The 23669-nt window shown below is 34.4% G+C and overlaps 1 protein-coding gene and 1 long non-coding RNA gene across 2 annotated transcripts; one reads left to right on the top strand and one right to left on the bottom strand.

Annotated features, from left to right (window-relative positions):
* Positions 1–30: 30 nt before the first annotated feature.
* Positions 31–863, bottom strand: LOC130012367 (uncharacterized). Its single transcript, XR_008787809.1, has 2 exons — positions 407–863; positions 31–225 (listed from the first exon to the last, which is right to left on the bottom strand). It is a non-coding gene; the product is annotated as an uncharacterized LOC130012367 (long non-coding RNA).
* An 816-nt stretch (positions 864–1679) lies between these two features.
* Positions 1680–22993, top strand: LOC126818040 (leucine-rich repeat-containing protein 49). Its single transcript, XM_050545216.2, has 11 exons — positions 1680–1807; positions 4530–4688; positions 7435–7552; positions 16634–16801; positions 17553–17658; positions 18408–18611; positions 19137–19203; positions 19903–20046; positions 20567–20628; positions 21438–21585; positions 22889–22993. Exons 2-11 carry the CDS (start codon positions 4638–4640, stop codon positions 22991–22993), a joined length of 1173 nt encoding a protein of 390 aa, XP_050401173.1. The 5' UTR covers positions 1680–1807; positions 4530–4637.
* The last annotated feature ends 676 nt before the right edge of the window (positions 22994–23669 follow it).

Below are 23669 nucleotides of genomic sequence, written 5' to 3'. Positions count from 1 at the left end.
GGAAAATAGATTTCTTGATTGACAACACGATAAGGTTTAAATAAGTTTATATAATCCACAAATGACACATGATACAGTTTAAAACAATTAAATGAAACGCGTAAGCGCGTAGTCGATGTTGGTCGATCTAGATGTATTTCAATTCACCATAACCATTAAACACCATTTCTGTTGGTACTACACATAACTATAACACAAAATACATTTATGCTCGACAAGTTGGCCCTGAAAATACAATAGTTGCCATTATCCATATATTCGTAACCAACAGTTCTATTGGCTACACATCCTACAATTTTTACCTTACAGTATTTGAATTACATATATAATTATATATCAAACACTCATGAAACTCACAGTCCACTTGCAGTCATCTATTACAAGAAAGTTAAATTAAATAGCTTACCCATTTGTGGAAAAGAGCCGGTATTGACCTTCACTAAATCTGTAACATGTGGTACTGATGCATGCGTGTAATTTAGTTTTATCCCAGCTAAACTTCTGAATAACCAACCAGGACAAAGAATTACTAATCACCTGATAAACAATATTTCAGAAAGAGACCACCTTCAGAACTATAAAGAGTCCAACGAGTTATCCTTTCAACTATACCAAAAAATATTAAAAGTAAACCCATATAAGAACTAAGACATTTCAACCACTAAAATAAAACACCATAATCCGGACAATACAATTCCAGACCCATACAACTGAAAATCCATCCCCCAAAACATTTTAATGAATTTACATTATCTCACAACCAAAACTATAAACTCACTTATTAAAAACTTCCAACAATCAAGACACTGATCAGGACATTCTTCACCAACATTAATTGACAGAGTCCCAAAATATGACCCTGTTACATATATGAAACATTTAACTTTTTCAGAAAATTATTCGGAGACAATTTTTTCAAATCTTGTTCTTTTGACACTGCAAATAACAGGATGTGCTGTCGGTATGTGGACACGTTCGGGTTAGAATAATTCATAGGTCAGAATTTAACCTATTTTTTGAATGAACCATTACTTTACAAAGTCCCTTAATGCCAAACCCCTTATACATACACATTTGACAAGAAAGGTCGCCAAGTACGTTGGTCAGACTTTCGGTCGCTTCAAGTGGAGACAACCGGGCAAAGGTTAAATTTTCTGACCCAAGATTTTCGGTTTCGTCGGGTGGACTTCCCTTTGTTTTAAGTTCATTCTGTCAGTCAGTATGCATATTTACATTCAAAATATCTTTATGAAACGTAGTATGTAGCTTATACACATACCTTTCCCTTATGCTAATTCGATGTTTCAGCGCTTTTATGATGTTTGCCATTTTAACATTATTTGAATTGGTTTTGTCATGCAATTATTATTTAAAGAACCTTAGAAACAATTCGAATCTTTATAGAACTTCATGAAACCTTATTTTCCTTCATCTATATAGAACTGAGAATATACCATTTCAGCCTTTATATATAGATACTTTTATAGTGTAATAAAAGAAAAAGAAAAAAAAAACTAGTGCAGGGTATTGCCACTGTAGTCAAAATGTATGCCCACTTGAACCAGGCAGCTAAACTGTTTCGCGTGACCCTGTTGATCGTCTTCAATTTTCCATTAATGATTCCGCCGTTTGATCGATTGTATGTACCGGAGTTTGCCGAACGGTTATTTACTGCGCGTCTTTAGTTTCAAGATGGCTGAAAAGTAAATACAGAAATTCATCTTTTATGTTTATTTTCTACCCGGCGTACGAACAGGAGTTCAGTCGTTAGATATTGTACGAAGACCATTCATGTCCGTAACCGTAGGTATGATAGACCAATACAGTTGAGCATTTCAAATAGAGAATGAGTACGCCGATGTCACCAAAGCAATCATTATTATTTATCGTTATTGAGAATTTGAGTAAACATTACAAAAAATTTCCCTAAATACCTGTCCTATCAATACCATATTATTATTTCAATGTCCACTATACAAACTGCATATTTGTCAGCAGTTCAAAATATGTATTTTAGTTTTACAATTTGCAATTTCCATTGCTCCACAATACTACTCTGGACATCACTGACCGACTGTTAAAATACAGTATACACTTTTCAATGATAATACAAATACAGTATAAATAGATGGGGTTTAATGTCCGCTCAACACAAACCAGGTCATTTCGGGACTAACATATGGTTCAATTTTATTTCAATAATTCTCTTGCGCGTAGGGGTCTTTAGCAGTGGGAGGAAACCAGAGGACCTGGAGAAAACCGACGAGGTTGGACAAGCGATGCTACTCCTTGTCACCTACAACGGGAGAATCAAAACCATGCCAGTTGACTCAATGACAGACCTGGTGATAAAACGTGCATGCACTAACCATTCGGCGATCCAACCAGGGTTCTTAATCCATTTTGAAATGAACCGGCCACGGTTAGGTCGAACGGATAGTCGTCTTTTCAACAACAAACATGTTAGTTTATGCATACTCTATTCACGACAGTAATTGCATAATGTATTTGGGATAATAATAGCTGAAACTCCGTATAAACAAGACCTTAGTAATTGTATACTTGCATTCATACATTGCTATAATATCGACATTTATAGTCATATTATTTCATCCAACCCCCTTTAATATTAGAACATATACCTTAAATGGGATCTATGACGAATCTCATTTACATACAGAGAAAAGTCTTTACTAAAACAGATATCAATAATGTACGCAATCAATCTACAAGGTCAAGGTCAGTAGAAGGGGCAGAGATCAAGCTGGCATACAATCAGTCACCATGCAGTAAGGGTGAATCACGCTAGCATGCAATCAGTAAGGAATTCGCTGGATGACTATGACTTCTGTGAAATCATGTGCACGGTTGGTATGGCTAATCTGAACCTTCAATAAGCCCCACACTTTTACTTCATATACCACTCTATCGCTACGACCTTACTTCAACTTTGCTTTGGCTAAGTAGGTAAGACACTAGCTCGCTAGCCTGAAGGTTGCGTGTTCGATCCCTGCATTGGCCGAGAAATTTCATCGTGATTTTCCGACGTGGTTTCACCTTGTCAGTGGTGCAGGAAGGGGGGCCTGACAAGGACAGCTGTCTAGTACTTCGGATGCGATAAAAAAACCACAAAGTCCCGTAAAAGATCACTTGGCAGTTGGAATTTGATATAAGAGTAGGTGATAGTGCCACTGCCCGAGGAAAATATCTTTCATAGTCATAGTACACTATATATCGTATGCCTGTCTTCATTAGCCCGGTCGGACCAGAACAGTAGGACATTAAACTCCATTTCATTTTTTCAAACTATGTAAATATAAATGTGCCAGAAAATTATTTAAATATTTGGAAAGAGAAATCAATGTGCTTTATAGTGATATCTTATCGTTCGCTTGGGATGAAAAAACAAAGTCCTGTGTACACATTAGCGTGCACGTGAAAGATCCCTTGGCAGTTGGAATTCAATACAAGAGTAGGCCGTATTTAGCGCTGCTGTCTGGGCAAATTTTCCCTCATATCACACTGCATTGCATATACCAGTTTTCATTAGGGGGGGGGGGGTAATAGTTTCTTTAGGAGCGATATCTGATAGGATGCTGTCTGCTGACCGTTCCTATGCGTCCTAATCTAAGGCTATTTTTTAATCCTTGTCTTCTCTTTTTCAACGTGATTCTTTATTTTTCCTCAAAAGGAATCATTTTTCGCCACATCTAACACAAATTTATAATAATTCAACTATATTTTCAAGTAGAATTTTGCGATTAAAAACATACACAAAATGTGTTTGAACTGATCAGCCATTAAGAGACTTGAACATGTGCAGACCTCATGTTTTTTTAATCACAAATTTCTGTGTGAAAATAGTGTTGACTTATTATAAATTAGTGTTAGATGTTGCAAGAAATGATTCCTTTGTGCGAAACATAAAGAGATTAGATAGGTGAAAAATATTGTATTTATTCAGCTGTATCATTGGGTGGGTCAGTGCTTGAACAGTTGATGTGTATTGGGCCTATTTGTAAACCACAAACTGCTCTGCTTAAAGTTGCAATTTCATATTTTTAAGTTATATTTTTAAAATTTATTAAAATAAAGCCTTAAAATAGATGGTATCTATAAACAGTCCTACCTTGTTAAAGAATAATCCTATTACTCCTATAATTCACTATTGCCAGTTGAGAAATTGGCAAAGATATCATTCAAACGTTTGAAAAAAGCTACTCTATGGTGGAGAATAGAAAACAAGGCAGGTAATTGGGTGGTAATTGTGTTATTATTTCCGGTGTAAATGAGTTTTAAGTGTGAGAATGACACCTATGATCGTATAATAGTGAGTTGACAACCTATTGAGCAAAAGACATAGAAATAATTATGTTTTGACTTTCTTAGAAAATATGAAATTGTAACTTTAAGCCATTTTAACATGTCTACATTTTACGAATAATATAACAAAATTATAAAGATTGCTTTCCCATAGTAAGTACTTTGGAGTTTAATAGTAATTTAGCTAATCTGTTTTCTTTCTACAGAAACTTTTCCTTAAAAGAAGATGTATGGAAAAGATTGGTTTATTCAGGATAATATAGAAATCTGATGTTTAGAAGAAGAAGAAGAAGACATGAATAAACATTTGAATAATGTTTAATTACAACAAACCACGTAGTAAACTAACATCATTACATAGAGAGGTGAGAAGGAAATTTAAAAGACATTCACTCCTACAGTAACTGTGCATGATTTTTAATTTCGGAAAATATAAAATTTCTTACAGGTTAAAATTTAATTTAGACAACAAAATCAAAATATAAATGCTAGATAATATTTCATCTTGTATTCAATTAGATTTTTTGAAACATGAAGATGACAGTAAGTTTTTTTTTACATACATTGTAGGATGTAGTCCCGGTCACCCAGAACCTCCAAGTCTTCAATGTATGAAGGGTCTGGGACAGTTGCCAATATTTGACGAAAAGTTCATTGCCCATGCTTAACCGGTTTGGTTTTTAATGTGGTTAATTAGCCATTATCTTTGACCAAGTCAAGTAAGAGTTGTGCCTCTTCCCACAATAAATCCCATAATTCTTGCATTAATTATGATTAATATAGACAAACATGAAACATGACGACGAATTAGGATTAATTTAAAAAACATATATATGACCCATGAAGAGAGAAATTTTACAATAAAAAAATTAAGAGTGTTGGATATTGAACTGGCAATGCAATCAAATGGATTTTTTGAAATTGCATTCTTAAATTTAAATTTATGGGCATCAATGTCTTGTTTTAGGACTAATTACCTCCCTTAGACTTTGTCTATGATAATATAAAAGACCGGATAATCTAGCCGATGACCTATTATTATTGTAGAATATTTTTCTGGATGATAGAGGCTATGTAGGGAGCAGCATATATGTAGATCAAAGGAATATTGACCAGAATTGGAACATTTTTGACCAATATGCCTATTAAGAGATTCAAGTTTACAATATTGTACTTAACATGCGATTTCTTTAAAATATAATCGGAGCTAAAATTTGAATCTCCGCGGTACAGCTAGTAATAGTATATAAATAAAATTTTGCTCTAAATTATGTCTAAACAAGATGATGATCAAACTTTTTGAGTAAGTTTCTCCCCCCAACTTGCAGTCCTGCAGCTCTGATTGATTTTATTGTGTATGTGGTAAGATTTAAGATTCTCTCCTGTCTGTCTTCTGATTGGTTATATTAACAAATCATTTCAAGTGGCTTGTCTGTAGTCCAGGGGTCTGTTTCACGAAACTTTAACTAAGATAAAATCCAAATTTTAGTAATTTGATTGGATAATATTAGACTGATTTTAGTGCTTAGCCAATCAAAATTGAAGTATCTACTAAAATTTGAAATTTATCTTTAGTTAAGATTTCAAGAAACAGGGCCCTGGTGATGTAGAACCCTAAATATTAAGTCATTTTAAAATGCTTGATGAATTGCAACAAAATTCTGTTCAATAGGTATATTGCCATGGTGCTGTTTACTCAAATTTATTCAATTGAAGATGCTTGCTATTTTAGGGATTGGGTAGAGCTGCCTTAGCGAGGAAATGTAGGTAATCTTCAAAAATCCTCTTTAACATTTGGAGGAACCATCCTTAGATAATAAAGATTAAAGTTTGTTAAAATGAAAGGACTGGGTGGGCTCCACAGAATCAATTTAAACATTGTTGTCTTCTTCTCTGAAAGCTCTCTGATCTTTGGTATGAATATTGCTTTGGTTGCAGTTGTTACTGTAATTAAGGTTTGGTCAAATGGGTTTGGCAAAAATGTGTACTTCTGACTTTACTTAAACTGCTTGATGGATTTCAAACAGTGTTTGTAGATGTTGATCTGTATTCTCAACTTCGTCTAAACAAACCATGTAGAATTATATACTTGTCTTATTTGATCAAATAAAGTTACTTGGTTCCAAAGGAATTGAGTTTGACACATTGAATGAACATATTTTTATTAGATGTTTTCGACTTCTTTTTTTCTATCCTGTGTGATGGCAGATATATGTTGCTTGGGTGATGCTTATTCAGATTTGTTCAAACAATGTTCCAGTGGCTCGTATTCTTAACTGATGGTCAGTTACAGCTCTTTTAGACCTCTTGTTTAAACATGCATTATTCAAGAGTTTTTAGCCTGCAATATTTACTAGATTTAAATACATTTTGTGATGGATAATTTAACATAAAATGAATAATCAAGACTTTGTTTGTTATCATCCTAAAGTCAGTAATGACGACCAAGACCAGCCTAAAATTCAATGGCTAATATCTTTGTTCAGAGCAAAGCAATTTGACTGAAATTTTCATCATATTTTGTTTTCATTAACTATTTTTCAACTATTCAATGGCTAATATCTTTGTTCAGAGCGAAGCAATTTGACTGAAATTTTCATCATATTTTGTTTTCATTAAAGATACATTATGGGAGATTAAAGAGCTGACAGTTCTCGCTATAATAGTTAAAAACTAGATAATGAAAAGGTAATTTGTTGAAAATTTCAGTCAAATTGGTCCGCTATGAACCGAGATATCAGCTTTGTAAATTTCCGCCTAGCCTCGTTCATCATTACTAAAGTTAGTATGTTAAAAAGCATAGTCTCGATTATCCACTGTTTTGATTTAATTATCAATGAGCGTTTGCAGCATATAGGATTCTAATCCAGTCGATATCGAAGGCTAGCCTTGACATCGAGAGTTGATTATGGTCTGGATAAGTTAATTAATGTCTAATTAAAAATTTAGTTAAGATTTCAGGCCTAAAGAAAGACCTGCGATAGGCAGATTTAGCTCTTGCATAATGCATGTTTAACTATTTTTTAACTATTACAGCGAGAACTGTCAGCTCTTTATCTAAAGTTAATCTTACCTAATGGCCCTTTAATCATAAATATTATTATTTTGTAGCAAGACATTGTATTAGGATCGGAACATCCACAAGTTGTATTAAGACAGACACATTCTAATGAATACAATATGAGGAGATATAATCAACCAGCAGACTTCACACTCAATAATTTTGCAGGTAAATATCACATTATATACTTGCTAGTGATGTAGAATCACACAAGACTGTTGTAGATTACAGACAGAGGTGTACAGTGTTGTTCATAGTTTTGAACTATCTATCTCAATATTGGTCAATGTAAATTCTTGAAAATTGTGTTGATGCCCATTAATTACTGATTTTGGCTCGAAAATAATTTCTTTTTACGGACAAAAATTAGTTTTGGGAACAGGGGTCCTGTTGCTCTACCCATGCAAACAATTCAAATTGTATTCATGTATTATAGTTCCATGTATAAATGTTTGTTATTTTAGTTTGCTTTCTTTTAAAATATAGTTGTATTGCACCACATTTTGCAGGCCTTTGCTTTAAGCGAGGGGGATGTCATATAGTAATGATGATACTATATGTGTTGTCCCTTTAATGTAAGGTTGTATGTATGAGAGAGTGTACACTCCAGTGAGAGAGGTCAGTTAACTTGTGGTTTTCACTGTGTGACAGTTTTGCCAAGTTTATTGGACTTAACACCTCTAGAACTTATAAATACTTCTGTCATCTATTTATATGAATAAGCTAAAGAAAGGCCTATTTCACACAAGCTAAGTTTTTAACAAAAGTCTGAACTAATGCATACTTTGCCAAAGGAGAAGTCAAACCTCACGATGAACACTAAATATTCAACAACAGTTCTTTTTTAGTCAACCATCTATATTTTTTAGCAGGCATTCACAAATACCAAAGTCAGTACTGGAAATAAATTCTTGGGTGCTAGCATTACAATTACATGCACGTAAAATCACTGATTTTAGCAAAAGTTTATGGCATTAAATCTTAATCCTACTGTCTGACTTTATTAGTTAGTTTATGATATTATCCTTGTGCTTGATGAACATCTGTAAATTATTGTTAGTTTGTTAAAAAAAAAATCTCATATTAATTAAAAATGTGGGTGGATTATCACATTTTATCAAGCAGCATACCTCCTGATTTATATATGTTACACTTTCATTACACAAATACTCCTTGAATTACAGTACACATGGATAGCAGCAATAGACAAAAAGATACTTATAAAAGTTATCGCGGGAAGTACATGTAGTCACATCATTCTCACTTCAAATTTCTGGATGGGTTGGAAACAGGAATTTCTTATCACAATCATAATTCTTGTATGTTTCTTCAAGATATTTTTCTGGATTTAATCATCACTGTAGCAGATAATGAAGTCAGCTGATACCTAAGCTTTTCAGTTTAAATTAATAGATTTGTTCATATACAGATTTTCCCTAACTATTCAGTATGCCACAACAATTGTAAACTATTGAGGCAAATTGTATGTCTGTTAATGTACTGCTTTTAAACAAAGTTTCCTGTGGCCCTTGAATATCGTTGAATTGAAAAAGATATTTCCTAGGTCTTTAAAATGCTTAAATATTCGAAATTTTTCCAAATCTCATTGAAAATGCTTAAAATATAACTTTGAATATAACTCTATGTTGTCATTTGTTAGGTAAATTTAACAGTCATTGTCACATTGAATAATCCTCTTACAGAATGTTGAATATCCCGATAAACAGTCATTAATAATATATATTTTGTCAACACAATCTCTGGTGCCAAATTAACGATGACACACGACATGCATTATAATTTAGTATTTCATACACATGCTAACAAAGGTTCATTACTAAAGATATATTGTCCTTATCATTGAAGACTATGGCTTACGTAGAAAAATCCTAATTTCGACCATTGAGTTTACGTATTATTGCGTGTAAGGGTCTTGAGCTGTTGTAGGACACCGGAGGACCCGGAGAAAACCCATGAGGTTGGACAGGCAACCCTACTCCTTGTCACATACAAACGGGTAATAAAAACTATGCCACTTGACTCAATGACAGATCTTATGATCTAATGCGCACACGTTAAACCATTCAGCCACCCAACCTCCCGGCTAACTTAGATACTATAATGAGATTGAGATTGTATTTTCTATTTATTTATTTTTTTTTTTATTCCCCACAAATATTTTTGTGGGACATGTCTTGTGATCGCACATGACCCACCTATCATAGAAAGCGGGAGACTATTTAAATGAGATTATACTTTCTATTTTTTTTTTTTTTTTTTATTCCACCACAAATATTTTTGTGGGACATTTCTTGTGATCACACATGACCCACCTATCATAGAAAGCGGGAGACTATTTAAATGAGATTACTCTTTCTATTTTTGGGTGTTTTTTTTATTCCACCACAAATACTTTTGTGGGACATTTCTTGACATGACTTTGATTAGTTGAACACACCCTACACCCCAGAATTAACACTAATATTGGTTAGCAGTGATTAAATACATACTTACAACCCCAGGAGCCTGTTTCACGAAATTTTAACTAAGATAAAATCCAAATTTTAGTAATTTGATTGGATAATATTAGATTGATTTTAGTGCTTAGCCAATCAAAATTGAAGTATCTATTAAAATTTGGATTTTATCTTAAGTTAAAATTTCGTGAAACAGGGCCCTGATCATATAACCACCGTTTTTAGGGGCCGATATCACATGGCATATTTAAAGTTAGATACATGTAAATTCGCAGTAGAGTTGTATAGTAAATTGTTCAATTTATTTGTAATTAGGAAGAATGCCATTGAAATTTCACTGTTTGAGATGAGTAAAGAAAGATATGTGAATTAGTAGACAATAATAGAATTTGGAGTGCACTGTTTGAATGATTGACATTTTTGTAGTATTTCATTCATGACAAAACTAGCCTATCTGTTGAAAAATAAGAATTGAATCAAATGAAAGAAATACATCCAATTGTTTATTTAAGAAAGTATATCAAATTGTTTACATTTAGATTCATTTATCTTTTTTCTTTAAATGGAACTACTGTAGTAATTAAACGTGAGTAGGTTTATATACAAGTTGTCTGCTTTCAATGTTTTTATATAGCTCGATATTTTTAATCTATCTTAGTATTCTTACCGCCAGCTTTTTTATTTTGTTATATATATTCTTGTCATATATAAATCCAACAGACCAGAATTCTGAAGAACATTTTAAACTTGATGTGGTTTGTTTGATTAATTATAATCAGGCCATATCAAAAATATTCATTTAACATGGGTATTAATTTCTGTAGTTTAATGGCGCTACACCGATTTTATTTATCATGTTGAATTAAAGTGTTAAATTAGTTTGAACTGAAATGTTATTTTGCTTAGTGATGGGAAATTATTTGAAATGATGGTGTCAACACTCCACAACCAGTTGTTATTAAACATTTATCATGTTGAATTAAAGTGTTAAATTAGTTTGAACTGAAATGTTATTTTGCTTAGTGATGGGAAATTATTTGAAATGATGGTGTCAACACTCCACAACCAGTTGTTATTAAACATACATTATGCAAGAGCTAAATCTGCCTATTGCAGGGTCTTTCTTTAGGCCTGAAATGTTATCTAAATTATTAATTAGACATTAATTAACTTATCCAGACCATAATCAACTCTGGATGTCAATGCTAGCCTGCGATATTTACTGGATTAGGATCTGATTTGCTGCTCAACTGTCATATTGATTTAATCATGAAATGGATAATCGAGACTATGCTTTTTATCGTAGCAACTTTAGTAATGATGATCGAGGCTAGGCCAAAAATTCAATCACTAAATTCTTGATTCAGATTGGATCAATTTGACTGAAATTTTCAGCAAATTCCCATTAGATTATCTATTTTTTAACTATTAGAGTGAGAACTGCCAGCCCTTTATCTAATCTCCCATAATGTATCTTTAAATATACAGGGGAGCTTAATTATTTGCTTTGTGTATATTATATATATACTATTCAAAAAAAGTAGGGGATATTTGATTTTGGGGGCATAATACTAAAATATGCAAATGACTACGAAAAAAGTCACTATAGAACCTAACAGAAGAAACATTTCCAGTTACATGTGACGCCCAAACGCACCAATAGCTACCGCATGGAATGCAGGTGATGCTTGGGATCATCATGGGGGTCCAACCCAAGATTTGCACGACTCTGACTTTGAATGTTACAGTCATTGTGGCATTGAATTCCAGGGTGGAAACATCAGTTTAATTGTTTTAGTGACCAGAAAACAAATTTTGATATACGTCGGCTTACCCAAAATGAAAGGTTACGTGCCCTTGGCATGCTACAGATCGGCACAACACAGGCGGTTGTGGCGCGGACGATGAATGTTTCTCAGTCTGTCATAAGCAGGCTATGGTCCAGATACCGTGATACACAATCTGTACAGGACAGACCACGCTCAGGTCGAACAAGGGCGACAACTCAAGCCCAGGATCGATTTATTCGTACCTTGGCCTTGAGAAATCGTGTCATCACAGCAAATCAGATCAGCGCTCGTCTTTAAACAGACACTGGTGTGAGAGTGAGTGGCCAGACGATTCGGAATCGACTGCATAGGGGTCACCTTCGCGCCCGACGTCCTCGCGTGATGCCTTGTTTGAGAGATCATCACATTCAGGCAAGACGTCGTTGGTGTAGGGATCGTCAACACTGGGATAATCGACGCTGGAGCAATGTGATGTTTTCAGATGAGTCAAGGTTCACTGTTGATTTTTTGGACAGACGTAGGAGGGTGTGGCGTCGTCGAAACGAGCGCTTCCAAGACGTTAACGTCATCAGACATGATCGATTTGGGGGTGGTTCTGTTATGGTGTGGGGAGGCATCACTGTTGCTGGAAGAACGGCTTTACATGTTGTTGCAGGGCGTGTTACAGGCCAGTACTACCGGGACAACATGTTGTGCCGTTCGCACGACGTCATGGCCGCCGTTTCATCTTCCAGGATGACAACGCAAGATGTCACAGGGCCAGGATCGTTACAGGTTACCTCCAACAACAGAACATCACCACATTACCTTGGCCAGCACTGAGTCCCGACCTCTCCCCCATCGAGCATGTCTGGGACATGCTTGGACAGAGGTTACGTCAACGTCAACAACGTCCTGCCAATGTCCAAGAACTTGCTGCTGCGTTGCAACAGGAATGGGACAATCTGGACCAAAATGACCTTAGACGTCTCATTAGGAGTATGCCACGTCGGATCAATGCTTGTTTGGCAAACAGAGGAGGATTTACCCGTTACTGACTTGGTTGTGATGCTGTGGTAACTTTGCTGTTTGACCCCGGGTATCATTTTACCCTTATAATGGTCAGTCTGTGCCTTACTTAGTCTAACGATCATTTGGAATAAATCGATGAATGTGAACTTCATTTCATTTTGTCATTTGTTTCTTCGTCAGTTTCATTAGGTGACTTTAATAACACTTAAAAATCAAATATCCCCTACTTTTTTTGAATAGTATAGTTTATAAACAATATATTTTATATTTAAATTATTACTTGCACTAGAATATCTTTATTAACATGTACAAATGTATGGTCACGAGTGAAATTGTTGTCACATGGAAAAGATCTTTACTAAAAAAGCAAGTGTATACAAGAATACATTTGAGATTTCATAAGCCTATTATAGTACATAAATAGTACATGCATTACTAGTGTATAGTAACATGGTTTTGAGCATTAGCCCACATTTATATAATAAAACATAACAAATAAATGGCTTTATTTAAGGCCAACAGAAAAATATGTTTGTTGTTCAATAGAATGAGTACTATAATCAATCATTCACTTTCATCTTAATAATTTATGGAAAATTTATGGAATAATTTTATTGCTTTATTTATATTAGTAGTGTTATAGGTCAGCTTTATCATACTTTGATTTTTAGCCTGATTTTTTGATAGTTTTAATGAATATTATTCCAGCTTTCACATTATTTTTTATGATTTGTCCTTGGTAGAATTATAATTCTAAATTTAGCACTGTCCAGCTAGACCTTGTAATTATTGAGCTCATTTCTGTGTGGCAGCAACTACTGGAAATGTTTATATTCAAGGTATCACCAAATGAAAATGCAATCTGGGGATACCCTGTAACACCTTTAAGTGGAGGTTTGCATGTTTCACCTTTTTATTTTGTAAATTAACTATAATATTGTGATAGAAAACTTGTGACGATCAATACAGATAGTAGATTTCTTACTTAAAAAATACAGATCGAACTTACGGGAGTAGGTACCACCAGTATCTCCAATCCCTTAATTGGTCACAAAAATTATATACATACAGTCAAATATTTATAGGAGCCACAAATGGGTCAGGGAGTAACATGCTGGCTCGCTTAACTTGAAGACCAGGGTTTGCTCCTGGTGTTGACTGGGAAAGTTTCTCAGTATTTTCCGACATGGTTTCACCCTGTCAGTGATGCGAGACTGAGGTTCTGGCAAGGAACGGCGTTCAGATGGAATGAAAACAGAATGCATTGGTATGCATGTAAAAAAAACAAACTTAAGAGAATAGGTCGTAGAACCACTGTCTCTGCAAAATCATTAGCACAGCTGGTGCAGAACCGTAAGGATAATCAAGGCTTTCTTTATTATCATAACATTGGTGTTTGACAATCGAGACTATATTGTGAAAAATTCAAATACTGCTTTCTTCAAAAAGTAATTTTCAATATATTCATTTCTCATTATCTATTTTTAAACTATTATAGCAAGAACTGTTAGCTCTTTATCTAAATCTTACACATACATGTAATGCGTCTTTAACAGGACACAGCCTAATTAATTTGGTGGAAAAATGGAAATATGAAATAAATTAAAATTGATGTGTTTATTTCTATATTTTATGTGTGTAGATGAAGTCTGAGATAACACATACTCCTCGGAGTGTTTCCTTTGATTAGAGCTAATACAATTTAAGACTGCTGTAATAGAAGCAAATTTCTGTTCCAAATTATGACTGGTTAATAGTCCGATTAACAGCCAATAGCTATAACAATATCATTACGCTTTAAACAAAACTCCAAATTGGACCAAATATGTTTACATAATGTTACGTCATTACTCACGATTTTATTATACCCAATTAACCAGTGAATAGCAGAATATTGCAGAAAAACTAACTGCGTGACAAACAAGGCTATCAACACGGATACAATGTAAACAATACTGCTTGGAGACGAACAATACTTTCACTGTTTTTGATATCTTAAATCACTGTCAAAAGTTTTAGGGAAGACCCCAGATTAAATGAAGCGTTGTCATGTTGCTGTACTTGGGATAGATATGATTTAACGGGAAGAATAGACACACTCCCTGGGGGGTTGGATGGCCGAATGCGAAGGAATGTCCTGCTATAAAAATTCGATCAAACCAGGTCACGTTTACGCCACGTGACTTACTTCACTTGGAAATCAGAGGAGAATTCATTGCATACATAAGCGATGTTGTCTTTAATCGCTTACTATTTATTACAAATATCGAATCCTAATTAAATACTCAGATTATCCACTACCGCGTTTTTTTCCGGCATTTTTATTTCAGAAAGTGTTGTACGTCTAACTCTTCATAAAGTTTATCAACTTGTACATCAAGCGCTCAATGTTCGCGTGTGACCTTTGACATCACGCGTGCAGACATTCGTAATCGTCGGGCTGTTGATTAGGGGAACCCTTACATTTTTGTCCTGTATACGCTCCATGTGTGTTTTTCGGGGAATCCAGTATTTTTCTAGTAAGATTGGATATCTCTACTTTCCATATATACCAAAATTACCATACTTTTATTGGAAATAACCAATAGATAAATACTTTTCTGGGAACCCATCTTTAATTGTAATAGCTTAGCTAATTATTATCAAAATCATTTGTTTGATCAGTCAAGGTAATTTTTATCAAAATCATTTGTTTGATCAGTCAAGGTAATTATTATCAAAATCATTTGTTTGATCAATCAAGGTAAGCACTTTATTCTGAAATAAATCAGAGAGGCTTTGTGCCTTTAAATAATGCAATCATATGTTGTATACATGTATTAGTATTAATAGATTTAAAATCTGTTACAAATAGTGCATGAGTCACTTTGACAAAATTATCATAACAAATGTGCTCAATTTGAATTAAATGGAATATATAATATATGGGAATGGATTTAATTGAATAAATGTATATAGTAACTGGAGTTACTTCATTACAAAGCTATTCAATTTACAATAAATGCTGTTGTCCCTCTTGTAAGCTCACAGACCTAATTTGGTATGTCACATTTAGGAGCTACGGTAGCTAAGTGAGTAAGACACTGCTGGAACGCTAGACTGGAGGTAGCAGGGTCTCTCCCGGAGTTGGCTGAGAAAGTTCATCTGGATTTTCCGACATGGTTTCCCCTTGTCAGCTGTCTAGTCGCCTGGATGGTAAAAAAAAAAAGGTCCTGTACGTACATTGGTAGGCATGTAAAAGATCCCTTGGCAGTTGAAATTCAATATAAGAGTAGGCCATCTTCATTAGCCCAGTCGAAGCAGAACAGTGGGACATTAAACACAATTTTATTTCATTTCTTAGCAGTTCAGAATGCTAGTTCAGTTTCTACAGAACTACAAAACAGTAGAGCTGGGCTGGATGGCCGAATAGTTAACGTGTGAGCGTTGCATCATAAGGTTTGTCATTGAGTCAAGTGACATGGTTTCGATTCCCGGCTTGTACGTAACAAGGAGTATTGTCGCCTGTCCAACCTTGTGAGTTTTCTCAGGGTCCTCCGGTTTCCTCCCACTGCTAAAGACTCCTATGCGCAAACGAATTAATGAAATAATATTGAACCATATGTTAGTCCCGAAATGACCTGTTATGTCTCGAGTGGACGTTAAACCCCATTTCTCTCACAAAACAGTATTTTGGACCAGCAAATGGGTCCCAAGCACGACTTCTCTTGTTGTTCTTCTTAGGGATGACACTCTTTAAAAAAAGCCTATGGCCATGGTGCTGGCATTTAAAGTTCACTCGAAATGTGCATTGATGGGATGACTTTGATATTTTATATGATGTCAAAGATAGTAGACAGTGATACCGTTTCTGGTCCATAGATGTTAGGGATTAAAAAGACTTTCCTTCATAGCTTTTTGCAAGATATAGTTTTTTGGGTAGTTTAAATGTTATGTATTTAGAAATCAGTTTGCTCTGTTCTCTGTTATAGAAAAGATTCCTATTCATTCTCGGGGTGGTAAAAGGCAAGTTATACCAATACAAGCATGTGCACCTGACCTAGGATCAGCAGATGTAGTCGGTGATGAAGAAGATGGGGGTATTAGACCAAGACAACTCTCATTTCAACCGAAATTACGACATCCAGCATTTCTTCCCGGTAAGTATTTTTATTTAAAAGTCATATAAAAATCAAATGAATTGTCTTATCTGTGTATGATTTAACGGGAGCTATGTGTTCAATCAAGGAGGTTTGATTTGTACTTTCCAGCATGGTTTCCTCCTTGTCAGTGGTGTAGAACAAAGGGTGGGACGAAAAACAAGATCCTGTGTACAATACACAAAGAACCCTTGACAGTTGGAGTTCAATAAAAAAAATAGGCCATAGCATCGCTTACTATTATGTTCAGGTGTCTTGGATATCTGTTTTTGCCTAATTGGTGTTTGATAGCTTTTGTGTTTTGTATGTGTAGTATAATTACTACCTTACCTGCTAGCTTTTATAAGTTTGTAATATAAATCATAGCTTTCATAAGTTTGTAATATAAATCATAGCTTTTATAAGTTTGTAATATAAACCTTACCTGCTAGCCTTTCTAAGTTTGTAATATAAATCATAGCTTTTATAAGTTTGTAATATAAACCTTACCTGCTAGCCTTTATAAGTTTGTAATATAAATCATAACTTTTATAAGTTTGTAATATAAATCATAGTAAATCAAACTGAATCCTAGCATGCACATGTACATGCACATACTTCTTCCTTACCACAGGCACAGAGTAATTAGCAAGTAAGGTTCCAACAGGGCCTTTTAAATTACATCTCAATACTGTCACAAACAGAAAGGGCTATAACACTTCTGATTTAATCATCTATAAACGTTATAAATAATTCATGGATTTTGTTTCAGGTGATCGTGTTATATTTGCTGAAAGTCCGTCAGCACCAGGAATACCTGTTATATATAGAACACCTGAAGAACGAACTACTAATCCTGACAGACTTAATTTGGACAGGTAAAGCAGCTGAAATGAAATGGGGTTTAACATCCTACTGTTCTGCTCCTAAACTGGGCTAATGAAGACGGGCATATGCCATACTGTGTGCTATGAGGGAAATTTTGCCCGGCCAGCGGCGCTACGGCCTACTCTTATATCGAATTCCAACTGCCAAGGGATCTTTTACGTGCACGCCAATGTGTACACGGGACCCTGGTTTTTTGTCCCATCCGAACGACTAGACAGCTGTGCTTATCAGGCCCTCTGTCCTGCATCACTGACAAGGGGAAACTTTCTCGACCAATGCAGGGATCGAACACCGGACCTCCAGGCTAGCGAGCCAGCGTCTTACCCACTTAGCCACCGTGATCCCCTGGAGTGTAGATAACACAAGATAAATCTTGTTCTGTTTGAACATAAATGGAGAGGGGTTTTATATAGGCTATGTCTGTTTCACAATCCCATTCAGATATCCTGACAAAGACAGCTGTCTAGTCATTCGGATGTTACGAAATACTGAGGTCTGGCATACATATTGGCCGTAAGCACCGGCTGGCCGGGCAAAATTTCCCTCATAGCAGACTGTATTGCATATGCCCGTCTTCATTAGGCCAATTGGAGCAGAACCGTAGGACGTTAAACCTCATTTCTTTTCATTTCAGTTTGGACTGATAGTCCTTTTTAGATTTAACTTACATGATATTCTAGTTAGCAATCATCAACCATTTTAGATAGATTTTGAATGTCTTTCTGTTTTTATATTTCAGACGAAAACTAAAAATGTGCCCAATATTAGAAGGAGAAGAACAGTTACGCCTGTTGAACTATCAACATAATCTTATTTCTGAAATACAGCACCTTAGCTTGTTAAAACGTCTCATATTTTTAGATCTGTATGATAATCATATTGAAGAGATCTCAGGACTTAGTGGTCTTAGATCTTTACGTGTTCTCATGCTGGGTAAAAATAGGTAGGTTTCCTCCATTTCTAAGGGGGGGTGGATGGCTGAATGGTTAGCGTGCGCGCGCTGTATCATAAAGTCTGTCATTGAGTCGACTGGTGTGGTTTCCAATCCCCGGTTGTACGTGGCAAGGAGTAGGGTCGCCTGTCCAACCTCGTGGGTTTTCTCCGGGTCGTCCGGTTTCCTCCCACTGCTAAAGACCCCTACGCGCAAGCGAATTATGTAAATAAAATTAAACCACATGTTAGTCCCGAAATGACCTAGTTTGTGTCGAGTAGACGTTAAACCCCATTTCTTTCTCTCTCTCCTCCATTTCTAAATTAAACAGGTTAAAATCATTTTATTTTATCATTGATATTTATAGAGAAATAGATATACCAATAAATAATTTCTGTCACATGTTATAGACATAATTTGAGTATTTTGATTATAAATCAAATTTTTGTTTCACCAATCTAACTTTTAAGGATTAATCATGCAGGTGGAATTTAACATTGATGGTCAGGCTAATATATATTATCATTTTGCTTTTAGAATTAGAAAAATCCAGAATCTAGATTCTTTGGTGAAGTTGGATGTGTTAGACTTACATGGGAATCAGGTAGGACCATAGCATATATTTGCTCTTCAATTAAAAGTTTCCCTGTTATTTTATATCTGTTGGGTGATAATATTGGGAAATATTTTCACTTGAAATTGCATTCAGTATTTTCAATGCAAATTTTGTGCAATATTTTCACTAACAATTTTGTGTAATCAAACAGATCCTATTTCGTTTCGTTTTGTATAGTTCAAAATGTCGTTTTACTTGTCTTTACTACACTAGGATCTGGAAGAGTTGTTATATTACCGGTGTTTTAGTTGAAGTGGGGGATAAGCCAATGAAACAGTCTGTTACGGTGACTTCTTGGCGTGCCATGCATGGAACTATGGGTAAACCACTAGAAACGTCAATGCTGATTGATTAATCAATGTCTGACATCATAGGGTCAAAAGCCGCTTGTACGACCCCTGACATGACCATCGAGTACAACTTGTCAGATCTTCATGTAGTGTAGGCCAACGAAAGTATAAAAAACGAAACGAAATATAGATCTGTATTTTAATCAGATTGTTATGTAATATTTTCACAAAATATTTCTTCAATATTTTTCACTAAATATTTTGTTTAATATTTTCACTAAATATTTTGTTTAATATTTTCACTAAATGTTTCGTTTAATATTTTCACTAAATATTTTGTTTAATATTTTCAAATAAATGTGCATGTATTATATAAGTATTAATGAATGTATTGTAGATCAGTGTAATAGAGAATTTAAATCACCTGGTAGAATTAAGAGTTTTAAATCTAGCTGGTAATCTCATCGTTAATGTAGATAATCTGACAGGAATGGATGCCTTAGCAGAATTAAATCTTAGAAGAAACCGTATACAATCTGTGGTAAGAACTTGTGCTTATCTGTACTTTCATATTCAAAGCGAACCGATGAACTAAACCAAAACTCAACATTTATTATTTTGGTTATGGTTGTTGGATCAGGTTATTATTAACAAATCACGATTACAAACTATTTTGGGGGGATTACCAGGTTTGGAGATGTGAGTGGATAGTTCAGCTGATCATCTATTTGTGATATACATTTAACAACATGTCTTTTAGTGTAAACCATACCTATGATTTATAAGACATGGTTTACAATTCATGTGTCTGGTTATTTTTTCTATAAACATATAATAGATCAAGAGAGATCAAAGATCTACCTTTATAATCCATAGTCAAGATTATGTGTACTACAACACAGGATTAGCAGAAATGTTCTAACTTAAGAAGGAAACTGTATGATCTGTCTTTAATAACAAATTAGGATATTCATGACGTAAGCTATCAATGGTTCCAGTATTGTATTTAATATTGTCTTTATTGTACTCATTTATTTAAACATCAAACTTTTGATTGACAGGCAGATGTAGATAACTTGCCTAATCTACAGAGGTTGTTTTTAAGTATCAATGAAATAAATAGGTAGGTATATTTTATACTTACTTTCTTATATATATATAACTGGTATCTACATAGACCTGGGTGTTCAGCTGAACATGGCAACATACAAATAGATACCTTTATTTTACATGCAATGTTTATCATTGTATTTGCATGTTAGACACAGAAAATTGGCCTGTAATGCGGTCATAAATGGTTTGCAAAAAGATATATTCATAAGTACAAGAGAAGTGTCATGATAAAGATAAGTCCCATGTCTTTTTTTCAATTTAAACAATTAATTGTTTTTTTGATGTTAATTTAGAAAAACATTCAGGAAGTGGATGTGCAAAATTTAATTTAAGTTTACATGAATGGCTCTAAAATATTGTAAAAGCTATTGCCCTTTTAAACTAATTTATGAGCGTATTATAAGAGAGTTGGTGATCATCTATACAAATGCTGTTTAGTGACTACTTTAATAAAATATTGTCCAATTATGCAGTTTGTACTTTTAGACAGGGCTCATGTTTGCCAGTCTTAAGATTGAAATTGTCTGAAGAACTGAAGTCAGTCAATTTAGATTCCAAACAATTAGAATTTCAAACAAAGAATTTAACTTTAAAACACAATATTCATAGGGTAATTGATAGCTTTTGTATGTAAAAAAACAACAAAAATGTATATACAAAATTTGGGAATGCCTAATGCTAAACAAAAATGTCTTGCTAATCAGAGGTTAGCAAAATATGCCAAAAATTGACTGACTAGCAGTATTTTGAAGTGAAAACTCTGCTGTTAGGCTATAAAACATGTTAGTTTGAAAGTAAATATTTGTTGTTTTGTTTTAGTTATGAAGACATATCATGTCTAGGTGATTCCCATTGTTTATCAGAAATCTCTCTTGATGGTAATCCATTATGTCAGGATCAGTATTATAAACAAATTATATTACGACATATGCAACAACTTAAACAGTTAGATATGAAGAAAATCAGTGTAAGTATATAACTCTTTGCGTGAACGCGCTGAATAGCTACAGCTCTAATCATCGGCGAAGTGCGCGACTGGGAGCTCTTCATGGGCCATGGCATTCGTCTAATATTTGAACTGTGCTGCTTACGACTATTTAAAAGTAATAAAACAGTTGTATGGGGTAGAAAGACTAAAAGCTTCAGATCTGTTGATAATTTTCAAGCCTTATTTGCAGGAAATTATTGCTCATTTAACCCTATATCAGAAAGCAGTGATGAGAGGGGTCGTTTCCAAATAACACAAACAGTTTATGAAAAAACAAAAAACATCGGATAGCATGAATAGTTAAAGTATCCGAATGGTAATTTTGGTATATATGGAAAGTAGAGATATCCAATCTTACTAAAATATACTGGATTCCCCGAAAAACACTCATGGAACGTATACAGGACAAAAATGTAAGGGTTCCCCATATCGACAGCCCGATGATTAGGAATTTCTGCCCGTGTGATGTCAAAGGTCACACACGAACATTGAGCGCTTGATGTACAAGTTGATAAACTTTATGAAGAGTTAGACGTACAACACTTTCTGAGATAAAAATGACGGAAAAAGACGCGGGTAGTGGATATTAGGATTCGATATTTTGTAATAAATAGTAAGCAATTAAAGACAACATAGTCTTATGTATGCAATGACTTCTCCTCTGACTTCCAAGAGAGGTAAAGTCACGTGACGTAAACATGACCTGGTTTGATCAAATTTTTATAGCAGAACATTCCATCGCAATTACAATGTTTGAGAAGGATTTGAAGCAAAATTATGACAAATTAATTAGTTTGAATATGTTTTTAGTCCATATATATCATTAAATCACCCAGTTTGTACGAGGGAACCGAATCTTTAAAGCTTGGAATTTATTAGACTAGCAGCAGTGAATATTCAAGGCAGCTTTAAACCTTTAGTCATTTTTAGGCACAGAAATATTGATTTTAGTTGTGGGTGACAATATGTCAGACACTAGTATGTGACATGTATCAAAGGTATTAATAAATATACTGAAAAGAGACAAATCTGTTCTAGACTCCAAATAGATCTATATTCGACAGGTATCGATGCCTGACAATGTTTTGATTTGTGCCAGACATTATCTGGAACAGGTGGCTTATATCAAGGCTTGGTGACATTGCTGGCAGAAACTTCTAATATGTCCATATTGACTATCTAATAATTGGAGCTCTCTGCCCAGAATGCAGTACTAGGGTATAGACCATAGCTAATTGATGATCCAATAACAGGTTGTATAGTGTATATGTGTTTATTGTAGGAAGAAGAGAGAAGAATAGCTCTAGTAATGGCCAGAAAAGAAGCAGAAAAAAGACGAGAGACTAATAAACTAGCTGTCATGAAGGTAGATTCATTCAAATCCTAATAAGTTATCAATTAAATACAACTTTTTCCCTCAACATTTTAACTCTTTATTTGGAGAACAAATAAAGTCAGGTAATTCTCTCCACTCAGTAATACCAATGGGCTAAACTATTTGATTTTATTAAAGGAAAAAAGAAGACTGGCAATAACCAATGTTAAAAGAAACTGGGAGTTAACGCAAGGTTCCAATATGTCGAAAACATCAAAGATGGTGAGGACATCACCTATGCCTGAATTATTTGCTAACCACATTGGTACTGTGAAGAATTCTTATCTTTTGTCAACTAGTCCACAGAGTGAAGAACGAGACGACTGTGAATCTATTATGAGGTAAAGTTTGATTTTCATTCTCAAAAAGGATAGATGGTCAGAAGTATTTAGCAAATTTGGTCACAAATAAATGGCAAATACACAGAAATCAAATCTATGAATTCAGATGTAATTTTATTATTCAAGAAGATTGATTGTTAATGTGTAACATTTTGAGGTATAGATTATACAGTGTTACTTGGGGTAGTGTGACTACTTACCTCGCTCAATGTAGATTTTTTTGTTTTGAACCTAATTTTAATTTGATTAGTATTGTACCTTAATTTGATTATTGTGGAACCTTAAAAATGCATTATGTATGATTTAGATAATGAAAACTGAATATATTGAAAATTTCATTGAGTTTA

This window comes from Patella vulgata, chromosome 4 (assembly GCF_932274485.2).
Source record: "Patella vulgata chromosome 4, xgPatVulg1.2, whole genome shotgun sequence".
Classification (NCBI taxonomy): domain Eukaryota; kingdom Metazoa; phylum Mollusca; class Gastropoda; family Patellidae; genus Patella; species Patella vulgata.
The sequence above is the reverse complement of the archived record's forward strand: the minus strand, read 5'-3'. Positions and strand labels throughout refer to the sequence as shown.

Coding starts and splice junctions, on each gene's coding strand:
- LOC126818040 (XM_050545216.2), top strand. CDS start 4,638: ATGTTTAATTACAACAAACCACGTAGTAAACTAACATCATTACATAGA. Junction 16,802..17,552: donor ACATCCAGCATTTCTTCCCG/GTAAGTATTTTT, acceptor ATTTTGTTTCAG/GTGATCGTGTTATATTTGCT. Junction 21,586..22,888: donor TAGATATGAAGAAAATCAGT/GTAAGTATATAA, acceptor TGTTTATTGTAG/GAAGAAGAGAGAAGAATAGC.